The sequence below is a fragment of the Gobius niger genome (assembly GCF_951799975.1).
Source record: "Gobius niger genome assembly, chromosome: 23".
Lineage (NCBI taxonomy): Eukaryota > Metazoa > Chordata > Actinopteri > Gobiiformes > Gobiidae > Gobius > Gobius niger.
Genome location: NC_136874.1, coordinates 12362826 through 12382768, shown reverse-complemented (window position 1 = coordinate 12382768; position 19943 = coordinate 12362826). Strand labels below are relative to the sequence as shown.

The following is a 19943-nucleotide window of genomic DNA, read 5'->3' as shown; positions in this document are numbered from 1 at the left end:
ATGAGACAGCTATTGAAAAAAACGAAAACAAATTATATTTCGGGACAAAGTGTGATGTTTGTTTGTTTCCTGTCCCAGCTCTCCTCCCACGGCTGACCATCAGAGGGCGCTGTTGGACCCACAGTGCACCAGAGGAACCAAGGACGTCTGCACCAGAGCTCCAGCTGGGACAAGAAGGCAACAATATCTGCGTCAAAAAATATTTATTTAAGGCTGCACTACACATTTTCTGACGTTACTACTGCTTTGTACGACGGTGAAGTGAGTCAGGGAACACTTTAGGAATGATGCTGATTCAGGCTGTGTCCGAATGTCCACATCTAGGACTAAAATTGAATGTTTGCTGTTTAAAGGTGGATTATTGACAGACAGGGCCTAGTGTGGACATTCAGACACAGCCTCAGACACTTTCACCAGCTTTAAAACGCCTAAACCTCTGGCTACTTTCACTGTTTTCTCTTTCTTCATGTTATTTAAAATGGCGTCCCAGTGGAGAAAGGCAGTTATACTTTACGGAAAAGAGTGTAACTGTTCTGTTTTAGCATTGCAGCGCCCCCTGTAGTTCAGCGGTGGCCCCTGCAGATCGAACTACTGAAGTCTGTCACTAATGGACTGGTGCTGCTTTTTCGTAACTCATGGGCTGAAACTGGCCTCTGCTCCATCTGCCCCTCTCCTCTTCCTCCTCTTCTCCATCTACCCCTCTCCTCTTCCTCTTCTTCTCCATCTCCCCCTCTCCTCTTCTCCATCTACCCCTCTCCTCTTCCTCTTCTTCTCCATCTCCCCCTCTCCTCTTCTCCATCTCCCCCTCTCCTCTTCTCCATCTACCCCTCTCCTCTTCTCCATCTCCCCCTCTCCTCTTCTCCATCTACCCCTCTCCTCTTCTCCATCTACCCCTCTCCTCTTCCTCCTCTTCTCCATCTCCCCCTCTCCTCTTCTCCATCTACCCCTCTCCTCTTCTCCATCTACCCCTCACCTCTTCCTCCTCTTCTCCATCTACCCCTCACCTCTTCCTCCTCTGCTCCAGCTGCCCCTCTCCTCTTCCTCCTCTGCTCCAGCTGCCCCTCCTCTTCTCCATCTCCCCCTCTCCTCTTCTCCATCTGCCCCTCTCCTCTTCCTCCTCTGCTCCAGCTGCCCCTCCTCTTCTCCATCTCCCCCTCTCCTCTTCTCCATCTGCCCCTCTCCTCTTCCTCCTCTGCTCTAGCTGCCCCTCACCTCTTCCCCCTCTGCTCCATCTCCCCCTCTCCTCTTCCTCCTCTTCTCCATCTCCCCCTCTCCTCTTCCTCCTCTTCTCCATCTGCCCCTCTCCTCTTCCACCTCTGCTCCATCTGCCCCTCTCCTCTTCTCCATCTGCCCCTCTCCTCTTCCTCCTCTTCTCCATCTGCCCCTCTCTTCCACCTCTGCTCCATCTGCCCCTCTCCTCTTCTCCATCTCCCCCTCTCCTCTTCCACCTCTGCTCCATCTCCCCCTCTCCTCTTCTCCATCTCCCCCTCTCCTCTTCCTCCTCTTCTCCATCTCCCCCTCTCCTCTTCCTCCTTTTCTCCATCTGCCCCTCTCCTCTTCTCCATCTACCTCTCTCCTCTTCCTCCTCTGCTCTAGCTGCCCCTCTCATCTTCCTCCTCTTCTCCATCTGCCCCTCTGCTCCTCTTCCTCTCTTTGACTCTACACAAAGTGCTGCAGACTAATACGAGACTATTATAAATATTTATGGAGTTGTCACAAATACCCTGTACATAAGACATATCTGTATAATGTACACACTTGGTGTAATTATTTTGTTTTGTAATAAAACTTTATTATTCGTGGTAGTAACTGCAGTTGCCGTTACATAACTTTTTATGTACTGGAGTAAAGTAACAGGATTATGATTGCAGAACAGCTCAGGCCTCCTCTCGTCTGTCCCCGTCTCACCTGCTAAGAACATCTACACTGAGGCGACCTATGGAAGTGCGTATGGAACTATAGGAGCCTGAGCAGAGTTACAGCCTGGACACTTGTTACGGCTGTTGGGTCAAAGGTCGGGCCTGATATCGTGAACTGCTGTACCCCTCTGTCTCCCCTCCCTCCACTCTGCCCTTGCCCTTCCTTCCTCTTTCTGCCCTCCCCCTCTCTGCCCCCCTCGCCCCGGCCTGCTCCCTCTGCCCGCTCTGGTCCTCACGTCTGGTATGCGCACGCTCGGGGGCCGGCCGCTCTTCGGTCACCGGATCGGCAGCAGCTGTGCTCGCCCTGCTCCTATTTTGGAGCTGCGGATAAAGTGATGTGCGGCAGCCGGGCTCAGAGCGGGACCTGCAGAGCGAGAGAAGCGGGATGAAGTCCACCTGCTCGGACCCGGAGCTGGAGCCGAGCAGTGACGGCTCGGACGGGAAGTCCAGCGCGGGGTCTCCTCGCAGGGACCTCGGGGTCGAGCCCACCGACGGTCCACACAGGCGGAGACGCAGCGGAGGCGGCAGGAGCGTCAACAAACAGAGGCAGGCGGCGAACGCGCGGGAACGGGACAGGACGCACAGTGTGAACACCGCCTTCACCGCCCTGCGCACGCTCATCCCCACCGAGCCCGTGGACAGAAAGCTCTCCAAGATCGAGACGCTGCGCCTGGCGTCCAGTTACATCTCTCACCTGGCCAACGTGCTGCTGCTGGGGGAGGACTGCCGCGACGGGCAGCCCTGTCTGCGCTACCAGAGCCTGCTGAGCCCTGCGCGGGGCGGGACGCACCGCAGCGCTGCGCCCCCGCGGGCCATCTGCACCTTCTGCCTCAGCAACCAGCGGAAACTGGTCAGTAACTCATGTGGGAAATGAGGCTCCGGCCTGGGCCACACATCTCATCCATACGTTTACGTGTGAGAACCTGTTACCCCAGGGTTTTAAAAGTAAAAAGAACCATAGCCCACCATGGAATACTTCAAACATTACACTGCATGGAGACATTGCACTGAAGGTATCTGCACAATCACAACAATAAAAGCTCATTTTCTTTTCAATGGACCAGCACTCAACACTTGACGCATGCTCCAAAGAATAGGATTGATTCTGATTTTTGAAATGCACAGTCAGTATGGCCACTCCAAATCTCCCGCAATGACGCCCGCGAGATGTGTGCCCCAGGTGTCAGGCGCCGGTGTGGTCGGAGTAGTGACGATGTGTTTGTCCACAGCTCCGAGACTCCGCGTGACGAGCTGCTCCCCAAACTCTTTTATTTTCGTTAAAGACTCAGAGCACAGTGGGTCTTGTGGACTCTGCACCTATATGTTTTGGTTCGCTGTAACCAGGCACCTTAAAGCTGCACCTGACGGAGCTATTTCTGTCAGCGCGCCCCCGTTAGACCCGGGCCCGGCCACAGACTGTCCCTTCAGTCAAACGGAGCTGAGCATCAGAGGAGGCCCAGGCTCAGGATCCTCTCAGGAAATACCGGTGTTCCAGTTTACAATGCCAGACTGCTCCCACCAAAGCTCCGCACGGGACGGGGTGGAGAATCCCGGCCCAACGGTTGATGTGGCTTCAGATGGGAACAGGAGCCGAATGACATTAGTGAGAAGGTCAAGTGGGCCGCTTCATAGTACCAGGGGTTGGGTGTGGCTCCGACCTGTGGGTTTGTGAGTCACATGACTGAACATGTGACTGGAGTGGACAGTGGTTCAGTGTCCCATGGAACACAGCAATACAATATTTCAATTTTTAGTTTTCTACCAAGAAGAAATTCCTCTTTGGTTCACCGACACATAACAGACCAGACCAGTATAGGCGCGATCAGCCTCTGCTTTAGCCACAGGATGAATGAGAGTGTGTTTGGAAACAAAAGATGGAAAATTGACGATATTTCCAACGATGAAATCTAAATAATGGAAAGAGTAATTAAGTCAGGGATTAGATATTCAAAAATCCTTCAGAATAAAACACCTTCAAAATATGGGTAAGTCAGAGTTTAGAGTCTGTAGGTGCTGCATGTGGAGATATCATCACCCCAATGTGAGAGAAATTTGGTGAATAATAGGCAACAGCTGTTACATGCAGGCCTCTAGCGCTGTTTTATAAGATTACCAATCCGTTTTATTTTTATTTACTTTTTGTGAACATTGTTTTTGCCTACCAGGACTATTATTATTTATTTAAAACATTATATTGACTACCACAGCCCCCGGACGTGACGACATTGCGGACGCTCGTGTGAATACGTTATTGGGTAAGATTAGGTACTGGTATCTTTGTTGTCAAAGTTTATATTTTAAAGCAGTACTAAGTAACTCATGCCCCTAGAGGCCACAAGCGCCACTGCAGGTGTCGTAGCATGTTGTGTTTTTTTGCTCATTAATTGTCTGTTAAAGTAAATATTACGCTGACAGAAAAGACAAAGGGAGAGAGGGATTATTATTATCCAATTACACAATGGAGATCTTCTTTTTTTTTACTTTAAGTATCACTAGTCCGCAGTTAGCTTTGCCCGTGAGCCTGTTAGCTTCTTCTTCGTGATTCCATTAGTGTGTATTGGTGAGTCTGACCCGGTGCAGACAAAGTTGCAATAGTGGTTTTCTGGCCAGAGACACCAGGGGGAGATGAAAGACCCCCCAATCAAACCATTAACACTTGTAAAGGATTTATTAAGGTAAACAAGTTACTTAGTACTGCTTTAAGAGACCAAATGGGCCCAAAACCTGATAATGTAGAAGAAAAAAAAAAGAGTTTTGTCTGCAGTGTCTCCCCTCACATATAGGCTTTTGAATCATGTAAAAAAAAAAAGAAAACTGTTGTTGTGATAAACCCATAAAGCCAACCCACCAGTTGAGAACCACTGGTCTGGCGGTTCTGGCTGCTGCACTTTGAGTCTCGGCTCTGACAATTTGCTGAATGTCTCTCCCTGCTCCCCCTTTCGCCCTGTGCCGTCTTCGGTGGCTCTGAGGCGCCCGCTGAAGGGAAGGCTTTTAAACTGAAGACCCCCGGACACTACCTCACCGCGGCCTGAACGCCTCCTCCTCCGCAACGACTGGACCTTTCACTTTGCACACCTCCAGCTGCTGCGACAGAGAATGTATTTTTGTACAATAAAATACCAATGCCACAACTTCACTTTGCACATTTCATGTAACCACGGTTGCTTTAAACCATTTCACATTTTTCTAGGTGTGCTCTTGTTTGAGATACTCCCTGAATGTTGTGTGTAGCAGGTAAAGTATAACAGGGTCCTCCTCCCCAGGAAATGTGCACTTAATCAGACACACTTTCTTGCAATCTGGTATATTTTAGATATTTTGTTTACATCAGCCTTACTACAGTGGTAAAAATCAAAACTACATTATGATTTTGAACAAAAAAAGAGATCAAATTGTATTAGCCTATAGCATAATTTATTTTTATAGCTCCTGTAAGACTACTTTTATTATTCTATTTATTTATTTTATGTATTGTCAAAATCCTGTGTTTTCCAGTGGGGCCCCAGCCCCTCTGCTCCCTGTGTCAGCTCCGCCCCTGTTTCTTCCCCTGTCTGTCGCTGCTCGCGCTGAACAGAGAAACGTGCTGTGTTGACTTGTTGGTACAAATGAACATTGGACATAAGTCAATCTATTAAACATCCGATGTTTCACTCGTTCTCCATTTAAATGAACGGGCTTCACGCTCTACCGGAAGTGTCAATACAACGGAAGTGCCGAGACAAGGCAAAAGTGGGCGGGGCGGAATAAGATCTTTTTTTTTCATTACATTTTTGTTGCTTTTTGGTCATGTTTTTGTTGCTTTTTTTGTCGCCCTTTCGTCACATTTATGTCACTTTTCTGTTGCTCTTTATTGCCTTTTTGGTTGCGTTTTTATTTTTATTTTTATTTTATTTTTATTAACATACTATTAGTAACAACAAAGAGGAAGTAGTGCCAGGGATATACTACATTTTACCAGAGGAAGATCTGTCATTAAAAGAAAAACAACAACACTCAAAACAAAAATATGAGAGGAGTAAAATAAAATAAAATAAAATACAAATATTAAGAGGAATTAAATATTTTTGGTTGCGTTTTCGTCACACATTTTTCTCACTTTCTCATCGCTTTTTTTGGGGGCACGTGTTTGTTTGTCGCACTCGTCGCTTTTCCATCCCAAAATTTTAGCGCATTTTTATTTTATTTTTTTTGTTTTTTTACACTTTTTTCAAGAAGCTTTTAGATTTAGGTAAAGCCAAACCGGAGAAATGCGCTCCGTTATAAAATAAAAAATAAAAAAACTGTCTAAACTCTGAAGAGACTGTCCTGGATGCGCTGCCTCCGGCTCCGCAGCGTCACTCTCAACGGAACAGGAAGTGCCTGTGAAATGGCGCATGCGCAGCGGGCCTCCTCTGAAGGTCTTTTGTGTTTAGCTGTCGCTCTGACCACTCCACTCTCCTCAACTCTCTGCCTCACAGACGGTTTATCTGCTTCATTTCGGTCAGTATGCACTCTCTTACACCTGTCCTCTTGTAAGCGACACACACTCTCAGTCAACGCCTCGGCAGGGACTTTAAACCCCCCCTTCAGAAACACGTATCACCCGCTTTTCTCACCGAGATGCGGAGTCGCGTATGTAGCCTGTTAGCTTCGCGCGGCTAGTGAGATGATTTTTAACATGGATGAAGTTGGAATCGCAGGTCGCGTGCTGTGATGGGCGTGTTTTTACATGTACAACCTGGTGTGTGTTGATGATTCTTGAACTTGCCACATGTTGACTGGGAGGGGTGAGAGTCAGATCGCAGCAGGGCCTCGGTGACAGCCCTGGCACGCACCAGGCGCATGGGAAGGCCGGGGCTAGTCGCTGCTAACTCCTGCCTTTACCGTGACATCCTGCCGGCGTTTGGACAAAGCTCTGTCCAGGCCATGTCCCCAGGCTGCCCTCAGTGTCCTGGGGGATGCTGCCCTCATGTAGTCTCGTGTTTATGGTAAAGGCCACTTGACGGGTAGAACATTGCACATGAACGCCAGGTCATGTCGTATGTCGAAACTGGGAGATCATTTCGTAGCGATTTTTTTTTTTATCCGATCAAGTCAGATAAAATGTAACAGTAGTTTGCAGTTTGTAGACGACTTTCTCACGGGATTTTTTTTTAGTTTGTAGCAGTGTTAATTTTGACAACATATTTTAATTTAGTTTTAGTCTTTTGACGAAAATGTAATTCGATTTTAGTCTAGTTTTAGTCGACTAAAATTGCAAGTAAATTTAGTCGACTAAATTTAAGACGAATTTAGTGGACTTTGCATTGATAATATTCATGATAATCATATTTAATCTTGTTCCTCTGCTTCATGGAGCTGCTCTCACATGAACAAAGCTCAGAGCTGATCCTTTGGCAGAGAATTTAAATGATCTGAGGCTCTTTCAGACGGTCAATAGAAGTTTGGATGATTTTAGTCTCTCCTTTTCATTTTTATTTAGTCTGATTTTAGTCGACTCAAATATCTGGACATTTTAGTCATAGTTTTAGTCTCATGAGAAACTTTTCATTTAGTTTTAGTCCAATTATAGTCGTCAAAAATATCACTTTGACTAAAATTAAGACTAAATATTTTAGTCGACGAAATTTACACTGGTTTGTAGTGTATCGGGTTTTTTTTAACAATTACTTGATGCAATGACACAAAAGCACTTGAACACAATGCACTCGCACTTTCCACTTCACAACTGGATCATCTTTACCAGAGAACATGAAGGCAGCGTTAATTTGAAGCCCAAGTGTCAGAGATGAGATAACCTTTGACCTTATAACACAACACAGAGCAGCTGTGATACGTTTTTAAGTTTTTTACCTGATTTTTGTGAAACCGACATAATGCTTTTTGCTGTTTAGTTACTCTGTTTTAAAAGCGTCTTTTTCCAAACTTATCTTCTAAAAATATGTATATTTTTTGAGAGAAGCAGTAGCTCAGCAGTTTGTAGACGACTTTCTCACGTAAATGTATGTGTTTAACGTGTATTTGTGTGTTTTTTTTAATTCACTTTACTAAGACACAAAAGCACTTGAACACACTGCAGCTGTAATTTCCACTTTACAACAGGAAAGGATCATCTTTAGTGGAGCACATATCTTGAATGTTGCGGTAACAATCGGTTCTTACAAGTGACGTATCTCAGCTGATGCAGCTCTATATGCGGATAACAGACACTCAGCTTTCCATCAGCTCTCCATGGACTCAAAGCAGGAAGGGACGGATCAATATCTGACTCTAAAAGTTTGAAATTTCATCATTAAATAAAATAGCTCTTTTGGCCAGCAGCTCTTCCAGTTTAAAACATTTACGCGACATCTTTCAGTCACCAGATGATTTTCTCTGTGACAGGAAAAGCAAGAAAGGAAAGTCAGTAGCTCCGTAGCTTCAATTCAGGTTCAGTTCGACATTATCTGCTTTAGAAAAGAAATATCCAATATGGCGACAGGTGATGTTTTTAAATTTTAGTTTTTTGGTTTCTTTTTGAAAGACACTAGGTGAAAACAAACAAAACTGTTCAAATATCTTACGCGTTTCGACGGACAAGGAACTACTTCGGTGTTTTGTTTGTTTTTACCTAGTGTCTTTCAAAAAAACTAAAATTTATTAAGACATAATGAATGTAATAAAAGAAGGTGGTGTTTTTGTCTCGTGTATATTTATTTTCACATGACGCGTCACCCAAAGCGCTCCACACTTTTCTTTTCAGCAAATTGTGTCAGAACAAGACTTTAAATCCTGATCAAAACTAAGCTAAATGTAAGTAAATTAAGAACATCCTGAAAGCTGGTAAATGTTCCGACCACCAACTATGAAAAATACCTATTCGGAGATTATCAGAGTGCTCCGAGTTCAGATACAACATAAAGACCACAATGGCGCCCTCTCAAAACCACGACATCAGTGACATGAACGTTCCTCACAGCCTTCAGTGTAACGTAGCATTAGCACACAATACTCTGCTTTATTCATTCTAATGAACACTGTATACTAACAGTAGTTTACAATCCACTGATCTAACTCTGTGCCTTCTTTTTCAGGGTGTCTTTTATGAATAATCAAAAGCAGCAAAAGCCAACGCTAACAGGCCAGCGTTTCAAAACGAGGAAAAGAGGTTCGTCGTCACGTTGCGCTGACACTCGGACATAACACCAACACCCTGGACCGTGTTTTTCTATAACTTTTCTCCCTTTGCAGATGAAAAGGAGAGGTTTGACCCTACTCAGTTTCAAGAAAGTATTGTACAAGGCTTGAATCAAACTGGCACTGATTTGGAAGCAGTCGCGAAGTTTCTCGATGCCTCTGGCGCCAAGCTCGACTACCGGCGGTATGCAGAGACGCTGTTCGACATCCTGGTGGCCGGCGGCATGCTGGGTGAGTGGAGGGTCTGGACGTTCTTACTGCGCAGAGGAGACTAAATGTTTTAACCTGCTGTTTCTGTGTGCAGCCCCAGGAGGGACTCTGTCTGATGACATGACCCGCACCGAGTTCTGCCTTTTCACGGCACAAGAAGATCTCGAGACAATGCAAGCATATGCTCAGGTGAGGAAACGGTCCCGTCCAGAGCGTCGCCTGACTGTGCTGTGTGTCTGACGGAGCGTGTTTCTTCTTCTGCGCAGGTTTTTAACAAGCTGATCAGGCGCTACAAATACTTGGAGAAGGGGTTCGAAGAAGAGATCAAGAAGGTGAGGGGGCTGGTCGGGTTTTAAGGCCGGACTTTGTGGTTTTTGTTTCACACTAGTCGTTTATTTGGGATTTTTGCGAGGTGTGAGCCATAATAATCCATCATTCCATCATTATATCTTAACGAATGTGTTATATATCTTGTATTATTGCATCTAAATACTTTTTCATGGCCTGGCTGATCCCGTTGTCATCTCTTCCCTCTGCAGTTGCTGCTTTTCCTCAAAGGGTTCACGGAGTCCGAGCGCAACAAGCTGGCCATGCTGGCGGGCATCCTCCTGGCCAACGGCAGCATCTCCGCCTCCATCCTGAGCAGTCTCTTCAACGAGAACCTGGTCAAAGAGGGTCGGTCTCGTCATTAGTATCACTGCCCGTTCATGTTCTGGGCCTGTACTGACCGCTGTGCCCCTGCAGGTGTGTCCGCGGCCTTCGCTGTCAAACTCTTCAAGTCCTGGATCAACGAGAAGGACATCAACTCTGTGGCTGTCAGCCTGCGCAAAGTGGGCATGGACAACCGGCTGATGGTGAGCTCTAATGATGACGCTTATTATGGTTTGACTTTTCAAATAGAGTCTGGGCTGGAGTATGGCTGTGCGCCCCCTGATAAAAGAATAATTCAGAGCGGTCGTCGAGGGCCAATAATCGCCGCTTTGCAGAGATATTTACAGCTTTGTTTCTGTTGAATCTTTTTCCAGGAACTGTTCCCTGCCAACAAACGGAGCTGTGAGCATTTCTCCAAGTACTTTAACGAGGCAGGCCTTAAGGAAATCTCTGACTTCGCCCGCAACCAGCAGTCCATCGGTGCCCGCAAGGAGCTGCAGAAAGAGCTCCAGGAGCAGATGGCCCGGGGCGACCCCATCAAGGAGGTGAGGCCCATCTTCTTCTCCCATTCTCTAACCAGCCGTCTAAGACCTTTGAACATTGAGCATAATGTTTGCTTGTCCATGTGTTCAGATCATCGCCTTCACGCGTGATGAGATGAAAAGGGCCGGCCTCTCAGAGCAGGCCATGATCGGCATGATCTGGAGCAGCGTGATGAGCTCCGTGGAGTGGAACAAGAAGGAGGAGCTGGTCACAGAACAAGCCATCAAACTCTTGAAGGTACGTCCTAATACATTTGTAGCATTTCAATGAGTTTAAAAGCACGTTTATATCCAGAACCGCCACTGCTAATTTCCCCCTGCTGCCAGCGGAGGGCGCTCCGAGTAGCATGTGCATGTGCAGCATAGTCCAGTCACTCTTCCATGTCTGCGTATGGACCTTTAACCAGACGCCTGTTGTTCTGCAGCAATACAGCCCTCTGCTGAAAGCGTTCACCTCCCAGGGCCTGTCTGAATTCAGCCTGCTGCTCAAGATCCAGGAGTACTGCTACGACAACATCCACTTCATGAAGGCCTTCCAGAAGATCGTGGTGCTGCTCTACAAAGGTCAGTGCGAGCCGCCTCTATGCTCACCCTTTGTGCTGCAGAGACTTGTTTAAAGATTTAATACAGTTTACTCTCAGTGTGTTTGGACTCGAGCGCTTTATGCTCAGACTTGTGCTTTTTGTGGCTGTCATTTACGATTACCAGGAGTTTTAAAGGACACAGTAGGTTAAAGACTTATAGGAAATAAAGATCCACCACTTGGAGACGTCTCATGTGTGTGCCTCCTTCCACAGCTGACGTCCTGAGTGAAGAGGTCATCCTGAAGTGGTACGCTGAGTCCCACCAGACCAAGGGCAGGAGCGTGTTCCTGGAGCAGATGAAGAAGTTTGTGGAGTGGCTTAAAAACGCAGAGGAGGGTAAGATGTCCATCTGCTGCGTCTCTGACCCTCTGACACGTATGAAGAGTTTTCTCCATATGTGAGGCACTATTATAGTCAAATCTCACAGTACAGTTTTATAAATGAGGCCCTTAGTATCCATAGGGCTGGGATAACATACTGTATCTGCTCTTCAGGGTGTCAGAGGGTATAAAGATGATGTCACTGAGTGTGATTGTAACGTCTGTCTGTTTTCCAGAGTCCGAGTCTGAGGAGGAGGAGGCAGACTAACCCTTGTGCCACCGAGCGGAGCGCAGTGGTTTTTAAGTTTCAGCGGGAGCTGTAGAATGTCTGACCTTTATTTCTCTTCTACCTCCGCCCCGTTCCCTAACGGGCCCCCCCAGTGCAGGGCCCAGACCCCTCGCGGCGGCTGAAGGCACAAATCAAATGTTCCTCTATTTTGGTAGCCCTCGTTGTTGTTCTGCCTTCAGTCATTAGAGTTTTAAAACATTCCGTGTGATTTTTGGTGGCCAGCGCTGGCAAAAGCCACATTTGGAAGATGAAGCCGTCTTGCCAAACGAGTATTTTCCTAAGGTTTTGTGGCCCCGCTCATGTTTCGGCCCGTTAGTCTCCATGGTTTTCTGACTGTGGAGTGAAGCCGCACAGTCTGTACTGTCGCTTTAGAAACACCTCCTCGCCAGCAAACGCATTATTATTATTATTGGTTTCTACTTTCTTTTTCCTGTAATGAAACAATTGACTTTTTTATGAATAAAAGTTGTTCAGTCAGTGCTGTGTTTCAAGTCTTGTTTAAAAGGTGGTGTTTTTATTTGTTTTTTACTCAACTTTTTAAATAACGAACACCCAGGGTGTTTGATTCATTCGCTCATTCAGAGCACAAGAGTCCTTTCTCTGCTCTGTCTTTGTCGTTTGACTCAAAGAGGGAAGACAAGACATGTTCAAAGTGACAAACAAAATATCAGACCTTTTATTCAGGTTCAGCACGAGCCATTTTTATTTTTGCAATTAGTTATAGTTGGATTTTCACAATAAATGGAAGTGAATATAACTTATTTGTGGTGTAGTTCCCCTAGTACAGCACTAGAGGGCGTGCAGACACTTTGTTGTAAATAAACCTTCCACGAAGTAACTTTTGCATCAAAGATATGCAGGTAAAGGTGAAAATGTCGATATTTCCAAAGAATTCCGTCACCGAAATTCATTAAGAGATTCAAGAAAATCAATCCAAATTTAAGAAGTTATGTTTTATTTAATAATTGATTCTTAAAACCTTCTATAGATATGAATCTTTGCTCACACCGATTTACCAGATAAAAAATATGCAGAAATATAAAGTACAATACTTTTTAAATGATCATGTACTGAGTAAATGTAACAGCCTGAGTGAATATTTTTTGCTCCTCACGTGTCTTATTGTTTTATGTGCCTGGAGTATTGCAGTATTGGTTAAGCTCTAACTCATATTGTTAAACAGTCAGTTATGGCTCTGGTCAGTTCATGAGGACGGCCCTGACCTTTCAGCCCACAGTGTCTTAGGCTTGGGTTTGTCTGTGTGTGCGGCTCCTTATTGTTGTAATACTTGATTGTAGCACATTTACTTTTCATTACACCATTCCCTGTGGCGTTGGTTCAGTAAGTTTCTGCGATGTCAAAAAATCCAGCGTTCATTTTTCACCAAAATCTTGTGTTGATGATGGGCGAGTGTGATCACTGAGCAAGGACTTCTCCAGCACATCCCAAGACCTGGACTCTTTCTCTACTTGAGCCCCTGTATCCTGGTATTACCATCTTGGAATATGCCCGCACCATCAGGGAAGAAGAAATCCATGGATGGAACAACCTGGTCATTCAGGAGGTTGATCTGATACTGGACTGAACCGCAGCGACCCCAGAACAGTTACATCAGGTAAAGGATGGTCAGTCAGGCAGAGTCGAATACTTAGTTTGTCATATGGCCAGATTTGAGCTCTACCAATCTTTAGCTAGTTCATGGCTGTGAGCACAAATCTGTATTTCTTATTCCCCGCCTGACGCTCGTAAACATTGCACAACAGTGGATTTGTGACGCACCGTGAGGAACTATGGACCTTTGACTTAGTAGCTTCAGTCAGACAGAGCTGAGTTGTTTACAGTCTCGCTCAGACCGTAAGACTAATCCTGGAGTCTCCATGAGGACGGAGGACGTGGAAACATGGAGTCCAAGCGCACAGCCTCGAGGTGAGCCCACTCACTGGACCGGACTGCCACAGCGCAAGTCCTGGGGGCCCGTGGGGAAATGTAGGGTTTATATGACGAATCCAAACGGGGCTAAATGGTCAAAAATCAATCCATTTAAGTGTTGGAAAAACACGTGACCCAATAAGATACTTCATTGTCTAAGTGAAATAAAAAATAATGTATGAAAGATTTTTTCTCTTTTAAAAATAAGGACATTTTAAGTGACCCCAAAACGTTTTAGCGTTAGTGTTGATGATCATGATCCATCTGTACAAAAGTGCCAGGTCACATAAACTTACTCTGCCTGAAAGTCACTCATAAGTGAAGTGTTTAACATGCTCCTTTGAGTTGTTCTGAAAATGATTTTTGCTGGTTCCTAAAACCAACCTGGTTCTTTATCTTTCAGAGACGCACCCGTGTACGAGTCCCTACAAAGCACTTACTCCAAGGACTATTTTTTGGACTTTAAAAGGTTGGTGAGAGTTTGAATGAATCACTTGGAACAGACATGTGTTTTTGCTCATAAAAACCTCGGAATCAACAAAAATAAAATGATGTAGTACAGAAAGGGCCCAGGAATAAGAATATATGAATAAACTTATTTTGACAAGATAGAGATTTGGTTCTTAAAGGTGCATCATGTAACTTTTTCTGCCAAAAAAAGTTGACCTTTCAGTGCCCTGGTGCCTTTGCTTTTTATCCCGGTGGCCTCTAAGACAGAATAATATGTTACAATATATCTTTTTTTTTAGTTTTTGGGAGGTTTTCACCGCTGATAGAGCTGTCTCCATGGTTACATAATGCAGTACATTTCATCCAGATAACCTACCAGTGACACATGAAAAACCTGTAATCAAATGGATCCTGGGGCGTCCCAGAGGCCACCGGGATGGGAAGCAAAGGCACCAGGCGAACCACCCACACAGCCACTGGGTCACTGCAAGGTCAAACACACACTGATTTTCCCCAATAAAAGTTGCATAATGCACCTTTAATAAGCCGTTCAAAAGAGCGGGTGTGCTTTTTGGCTTTGTGTTCTTCCATGCACTACAATGACACTGACTATTATTTTGCAAAAGTAAATTGTGGTTTCCTCAAGAACATATTGTTGGATTCATGTGTGTAGATGATTTCAGCACTCATTATTTCCTTCTCTACTAAAGTGCCAGGTCACATTAACTTGCTCTGCCTAAAAAGTCATTTATAAGAGAATGTTTTCTTTGCTCCTCACATTATCCACTGTACAGCGCTAAACATGCTCCTTCAGATGGTTCTGAAAATGATCTTTCTTGGACTAACAACCTGATTCTTTATCTTTCAGAGACGCACCTGTGTGTGAGTCCCGACAAAGCACTGACTCAATGGACTATTATATCGACTTTAAAAGGTTGGTGAGAGTTTGAATCAATCACTGGGATCAGACTTATGTGTTTTTGCTCAGAAAAACCTCTTAAATGTACAAACAGAAAATACAATTCCAGGACCAAGAACATGTGAATTTCGACAAAAAATAAAAGATTGACCCACGTCATTCTAAACGGACGGACTGTCGAGATTTGATTCAAACCGTTCGCCTTAAAGGTGCATTATTTACTGTCAAAAAAGTTGACCTTTCAGTGACCTTGCTTTTCATCCCAGCGGCCTTTAAGACAGAATAAATATACATTTTTCAAACTTTCTTTAGAGGTTTTCACTGCTGATAGAACTGTCTCCATGGTTACATACAGTACATCCAGAAAACCTCCCAGAAACACTGGAGCGTCCCAGAGGCCACCGGGATGAAAAGCAAAGGCACCCAGCTAACCACCCACACAGCCACTGGGTCACTGAAAGGTCAAATATGCACTAATATCAACAGTTTTTCTGCATAAAAGTTACATAATGCACCTTTAAAAAGCCGTTCCAAAGAGCTGGGGTGCTCTCAGTCCCAAAACGTTTGGCTTTGTGTTCTTTCACGCACAAGAATGACACTGTTATTTGGCAAAACCTTTAACTAGATTGTTGTTTCGTTCGTCCGTTCACCTTAAAGCTGCATTATGTAACTTTTTATGCCAGGATTTGACATTAGTGTGAATTTGACCCAGTAGCGACTGTGTTGGTGGTTCACATGGCGATTTACTTCCATCCCAGTGGCCTCTAAGACGGCCCAGGATCAATTCTGTATCCGTTTTTTTGGGGGGGGGGTTAAGGTAGATTTTCACTGCTGATGGAAGTGTCTCCTTGGTTATGTATACATTGCAGAAAACCTTTCAGAAACCCTAAAAAATGTGTCCTGGAGCATCTTGGACTGGGATGGAAAGCAAAGGCACCATGTTAAACAATCATGCAGCCACTGGGTCAATGGAAGGTCAAACATGCACTAATATAAGAAAAATGATTTAGCATAAAAAGTTGCATGATGTACCTTTAAAAAGAGCTGATTTAGTCGTGTATTTCACCTCACTATTTTTGCAGAAGTGCAGCCAGTTGTCAGTCCCTCAGAAGTAATGACTCCGAGCACATTTCCTCCAGGTTTGTGAAACATGTGAAATTGTCCATTAACAGTGGAATAATCCTTGTTCTTCTCTCCAGACACAGACGGAGGCAGGACCGCTCTCACTCGGAGCCCAGCTGTTTGTCTTCCAGAAGCAACGACTCCAGGCACCTTTTTGTAGAGATGAAAGGGTCAGTGGGTTTAAAAAGAAAAGTAATGTCATTGCACCATTCTGCTTGTACTAACTCACTGTAGAAATGTGAAATTGCCACATTATAAACATGCAGTGAATACAAATACTGATAATAAATCTCTTCTACAGAGACCAGAGAGGCCCACAGCGCAACACCCGACTGGAAAACATATTTAAGGTCTGTTTTTTTTACTCTTTTTAAACTGGATGTGTTAAAATGGATCTGTTTTCCCTCCCTGTCAGAACCTGGAGAAGACCATCTATGACTTCATGCAGAAGGTGCTGCGGACGTTCTTTGACGTCCTGAGCACAGATGACCCCGAGTGCTCTGTGCACATGTGGGACCAGGACGAGGAGCGGCAGAGGAGCAGCGAGGCCTTTCTGAAGATCACTCACTTCTTTCTGTGCAGCCTGCGGCACGAGGATCTGGCCCACAAGCTGCGAGACAGTAACTGCTCTACACTGCACATTTACAACTAACAATAACCACTGAGATAAAACTACTCCTTTTTACTTTTTACCTTTGAATTCAAGCATTTGTTGTACATTTTGACTTAGTGTCAGTGAACATGACACCCGGCTCTGAGGCTCCACTGCTCTACAGTGCACCTAAACGTCCGTGTTGTCTCCCTCAGAGATACACTATCCCGGGGTTTGTCGGCGCAAACTAAAGTCCAACCTGGCGCGCAGGTGCGAGTGTGTGTATGAGGGCATCGCTAAAGCCGGACGCCCCTCCCTCCTGAACCAGATCTACACGGAGCTCCACGTCACAGAGGGAGGAGCCGCCGAGGTCAACTCTGAACACGAGCTGCGGCACCTGGACACCGCCTCCACAAGCAGCCCCGGCCCCGAAGCCGCCATCAGCCTGAAGGACGTTTTCAGCGGCCCCTCACACCGGCAGGTGCCCGTCAGGACGATGGTGACCAAGGGCGTGGCCGGTGTGGGGAAGACAATGCTGACTCAGAAGTTGAGTCTGGACTGGGCTGAAGGCAGAGCCCACCAGGACATCCAGCTGCTGTTCCCTTTCACCTTCAGAGAGCTCAATGTGCTGCGAGACACCCCGTTCAGCCTGGTGGGACTGGTGCACCACTTCTTCAGCGAAACCAAGAAGACGCGCCTCCGCTCCTTCAAACACCTGAAGGTGCTCTTCATCCTGGACGGCCTGGACGAGAGCCGAATCCCTCTGAACTTCTCCAAGACCAAAGCGCTGACAGACACTGCAGAGTGTGTCTCACTGGACGTGCTGCTGGTGAACCTTATCAGGGGAGACCTTCTTCCATCCGCACACCTCTGGATAACCACACGCCCCGCAGCGGCCAATCAGATCCCACCTGAGTTTGTCTCCATGGTTACAAAGGTGCAAGGATTCAGCAACCCACAGAAGGAGCAATACTTCAGTCAACGCTTCAGCGATGAAGCACTCGCCAGTGCCATCATCTCCCACATCAAGGCCTCCAGAAGTCTGTACACCATGTGTCATCTCCCAGTCTTCTGCTGGATCCTCTCCACTGTCCTGCTCCATGTTCTGAAGACAGGCACCATCGAACACCTCCCTCAGACCCTCACCGAGATGTACATCCACTTCCTGGTGGTGCAGACCAAACTCCGCAGCCTCAAGTATGACGGCAGAGATGAGACGGACCCTCACTGGAGCCAGGAGACCAGGAAGATGGTGCAGTCTCTGGGGAAGCTGGCCTTTGAGCAGCTGCAGAAAGGAAACCTGATCTTCTACGAGAGTGACCTGAACGAGTCTGGGCTGGACGCTGCAGCCGCCTCGTTGTACTCTGGAGTCTTCACACAGGTCTTCAAAGAGGAGTCAGGTCTGTACCAGGACAAGCTCTACTGCTTTGTCCACCTCAGTGTGCAGGAGTTTCTGGCTGCTCTTCACGTGCACCAAACCTTCGTCAACTCTGGGGTCAACCTGCTCTTTCCAGAGCAAACCTCTCTGCGCTCCAAGCTTTTCGGCCACAGTTTAGAGAAGTTCTACCAGACCGCAGTGGACAAGATGTTAGAAAGCCCAGATGGACATTTAGACCTGTTTGTTCGGTTTCTCCTGGGTCTGTCGCTGCCGTCCAATCAAGACCTTCTTCAGGGTTTGGTGAAATGGAACAGCACTGGTGCTAAATCGCCTCAGAAAACAGCCGAGTACATCACGCTGAAGTTGGGGGAGAAGCTGAGTGTGGAGAGGAACATGAGCCTGTTCCACTGTCTGAATGAGCTGAAGGAGCGCCGCCTGGTGGAGCAGATCCAGCAGCACCTGAGCTCAGGACGGACCTTCACTGAGACGCTGTCTCCAGCTCTGTGGTCCGCGCTGGTCTTCATCCTGCTCTCCTCCGACCAACAGGAGGTCTTTGAGCTCAAGAGGTACTCGGCCTCAGAAGAGGCTCTGCTGGAGCTGCTGCCTGTGGTCAAGGCCTGCTCCTCTGCCCTGTGAGTGACTCGTGTTGAAGCTTTCACACCTACTTTCAGAGTCATGTCATCCCTGTCATTGTCCTCGTGTGTTTAGGCTGAGCAGCTGTGACCTGACGGAGAAGAGCTGTGAGGCTCTGTGTCTGATGTTCAGCTCTCCATCCTGTGCTGTTAGAGAGCTGGACCTCAGCTTCAACGAACTCAAGGACCAAGGCCTTAAACTTCTGGCTCTAGCCCTGAGGAGCCAACACTGTCGACTCCAACAGCTCAGGTCTGTCTCACTGTAGACTCCAACAGCTCAGGTCTGTCCCACTGTAGACTCCAACAGCTCAGGTCTGTCCCACTGTAGACTCCAACAGCTCAGGTCTGTCCCACTGTAGACTCCAACAGCTCAGGTCTGTCCCACTGTAGACTCCAACAGCTCAGGTCTGTCCCACTGTAGACTCCAACAGCTCAGGTCTGTCCCACTGTAGACTCCTTGGGCAAACAATTTAAACTTCAAATCCAAATGTAAACAGACACATAGTATATGAGTGTAAGAACCCCTTCACCTGCAGGACACGTACAACAAAACAAAAGAGTTCAACTAAGGGAGTAAAAACACGCCTGAAACCACTTACTGATGCTTGAGATATGTGAAGGAAGCGGCCGAGGAGGCAGATCCGGGACGTCCGCTACAATTGCACAGCTAAGCCTTCCAGTATTTCTTGTAGAAACTTGTGACGTTTTATTTGCAGAGTTGCGGGATGTCAGATCTCGGAGGAGGGCTGTCGTTCTCTGGCCCTCGCTCTGAGCTCACGGTCCTCCCCCCTGACTCTACTGGACCTAAGCTACAATGACCCCGGGCCCTCGGGAGTCAAGCAGCTGTCAGCCCTCCAGGGGGCGCCCCACAGGAGAGTGCACACACTCAGGTACTCACTCTCTCATCATCTGCGCTCTGTCGCTCTTCTTAAAGCAATAACTCGTGTGTCTCTTCTAGACTGAAGCCCGCTGGACCTCAGTGGCTCAGACCACTCATTAAACGTGAGTACAGTCTCAGAACATTCACTACTACAGTCCCTCCATAGACTCGCACTAAGTTCTGTCCTGTGTTCTGTCCTCCCTTCAGATTTCACTCCGCTCACCTTGAACTCCAACACCGCATACCGCTTCCTCCACATCTCTGAGGGCTCCAGGAGGGCCTCTCACGTGCAGGAGGACCAGGCCTACCCGGAGCACGTCGACCGCTTCGACTTCTGCCCCCAGCTGCTGTGCTCCCCCGGGCTGAGCGGC

The 19943-nt window shown here is 46.7% G+C and overlaps 4 protein-coding genes across 4 annotated transcripts in view; all 4 read left to right on the top strand.

Annotated features, from left to right (window-relative positions):
• The window catches only part of LOC306981997 (von Willebrand factor D and EGF domain-containing protein), a 28528-nt gene extending 28269 nt beyond the window's left edge, over positions 1 to 259 (top strand). Inside the window, exon 34 of the mRNA XM_079581739.1 lies at positions 79 to 259. Within this exon, the coding sequence (XP_079437865.1) occupies positions 79 to 96 (18 nt within the window). The 3' untranslated portion in view covers positions 97 to 259. The remainder of the gene's footprint in view (positions 1 to 78) is intronic.
• The window catches only part of LOC306981813 (major facilitator superfamily domain-containing protein 6-like), a 116834-nt gene that overhangs the window by 3534 nt on the left and 93357 nt on the right, over positions 1 to 19943 (top strand). The gene's annotated exons all lie outside the window — the stretch shown is intronic.
• On the top strand, positions 2192 to 3430 carry LOC306982023 (basic helix-loop-helix transcription factor scleraxis). The gene is made up of 2 exons (XM_079581767.1): positions 2192 to 2769; positions 3149 to 3430. The coding sequence occupies exons 1-2, from the start codon at positions 2305 to 2307 to the stop codon at positions 3164 to 3166; spliced, it is 483 nt and encodes a 160-aa protein (XP_079437893.1). The 5' UTR covers positions 2192 to 2304; the 3' UTR covers positions 3167 to 3430.
• On the top strand, positions 6276 to 12149 carry bzw1a (basic leucine zipper and W2 domains 1a). Its single transcript, XM_079581591.1, has 12 exons — positions 6276 to 6398; positions 8972 to 9045; positions 9129 to 9305; positions 9379 to 9473; positions 9551 to 9616; positions 9824 to 9959; positions 10029 to 10138; positions 10310 to 10480; positions 10569 to 10715; positions 10903 to 11041; positions 11275 to 11397; positions 11618 to 12149. The coding sequence occupies exons 1-12, from the start codon at positions 6286 to 6288 to the stop codon at positions 11647 to 11649; spliced, it is 1383 nt and encodes a 460-aa protein (XP_079437717.1). The 5' UTR covers positions 6276 to 6285; the 3' UTR covers positions 11650 to 12149.

Excerpts from the sequence above, each read along its gene's own strand:
- LOC306982023 (XM_079581767.1), top strand. The coding sequence starts at position 2,305 with ATGAAGTCCACCTGCTCGGACCCGGAGCTGGAGCCGAGCAGTGACGGC.
- bzw1a (XM_079581591.1), top strand. The coding sequence starts at position 6,286 with ATGGCGCATGCGCAGCGGGCCTCCTCTGAAGGTCTTTTGTGTTTAGCT. Across the intron at positions 9,046-9,128 it reads TTTCAAAACGAGGAAAAGAG|ATGAAAAGGAGAGGTTTGAC; the intron begins GTTCGTCGTCAC and ends CTCCCTTTGCAG. Across the intron at positions 11,042-11,274 it reads CGTGGTGCTGCTCTACAAAG|CTGACGTCCTGAGTGAAGAG; the intron begins GTCAGTGCGAGC and ends CTCCTTCCACAG.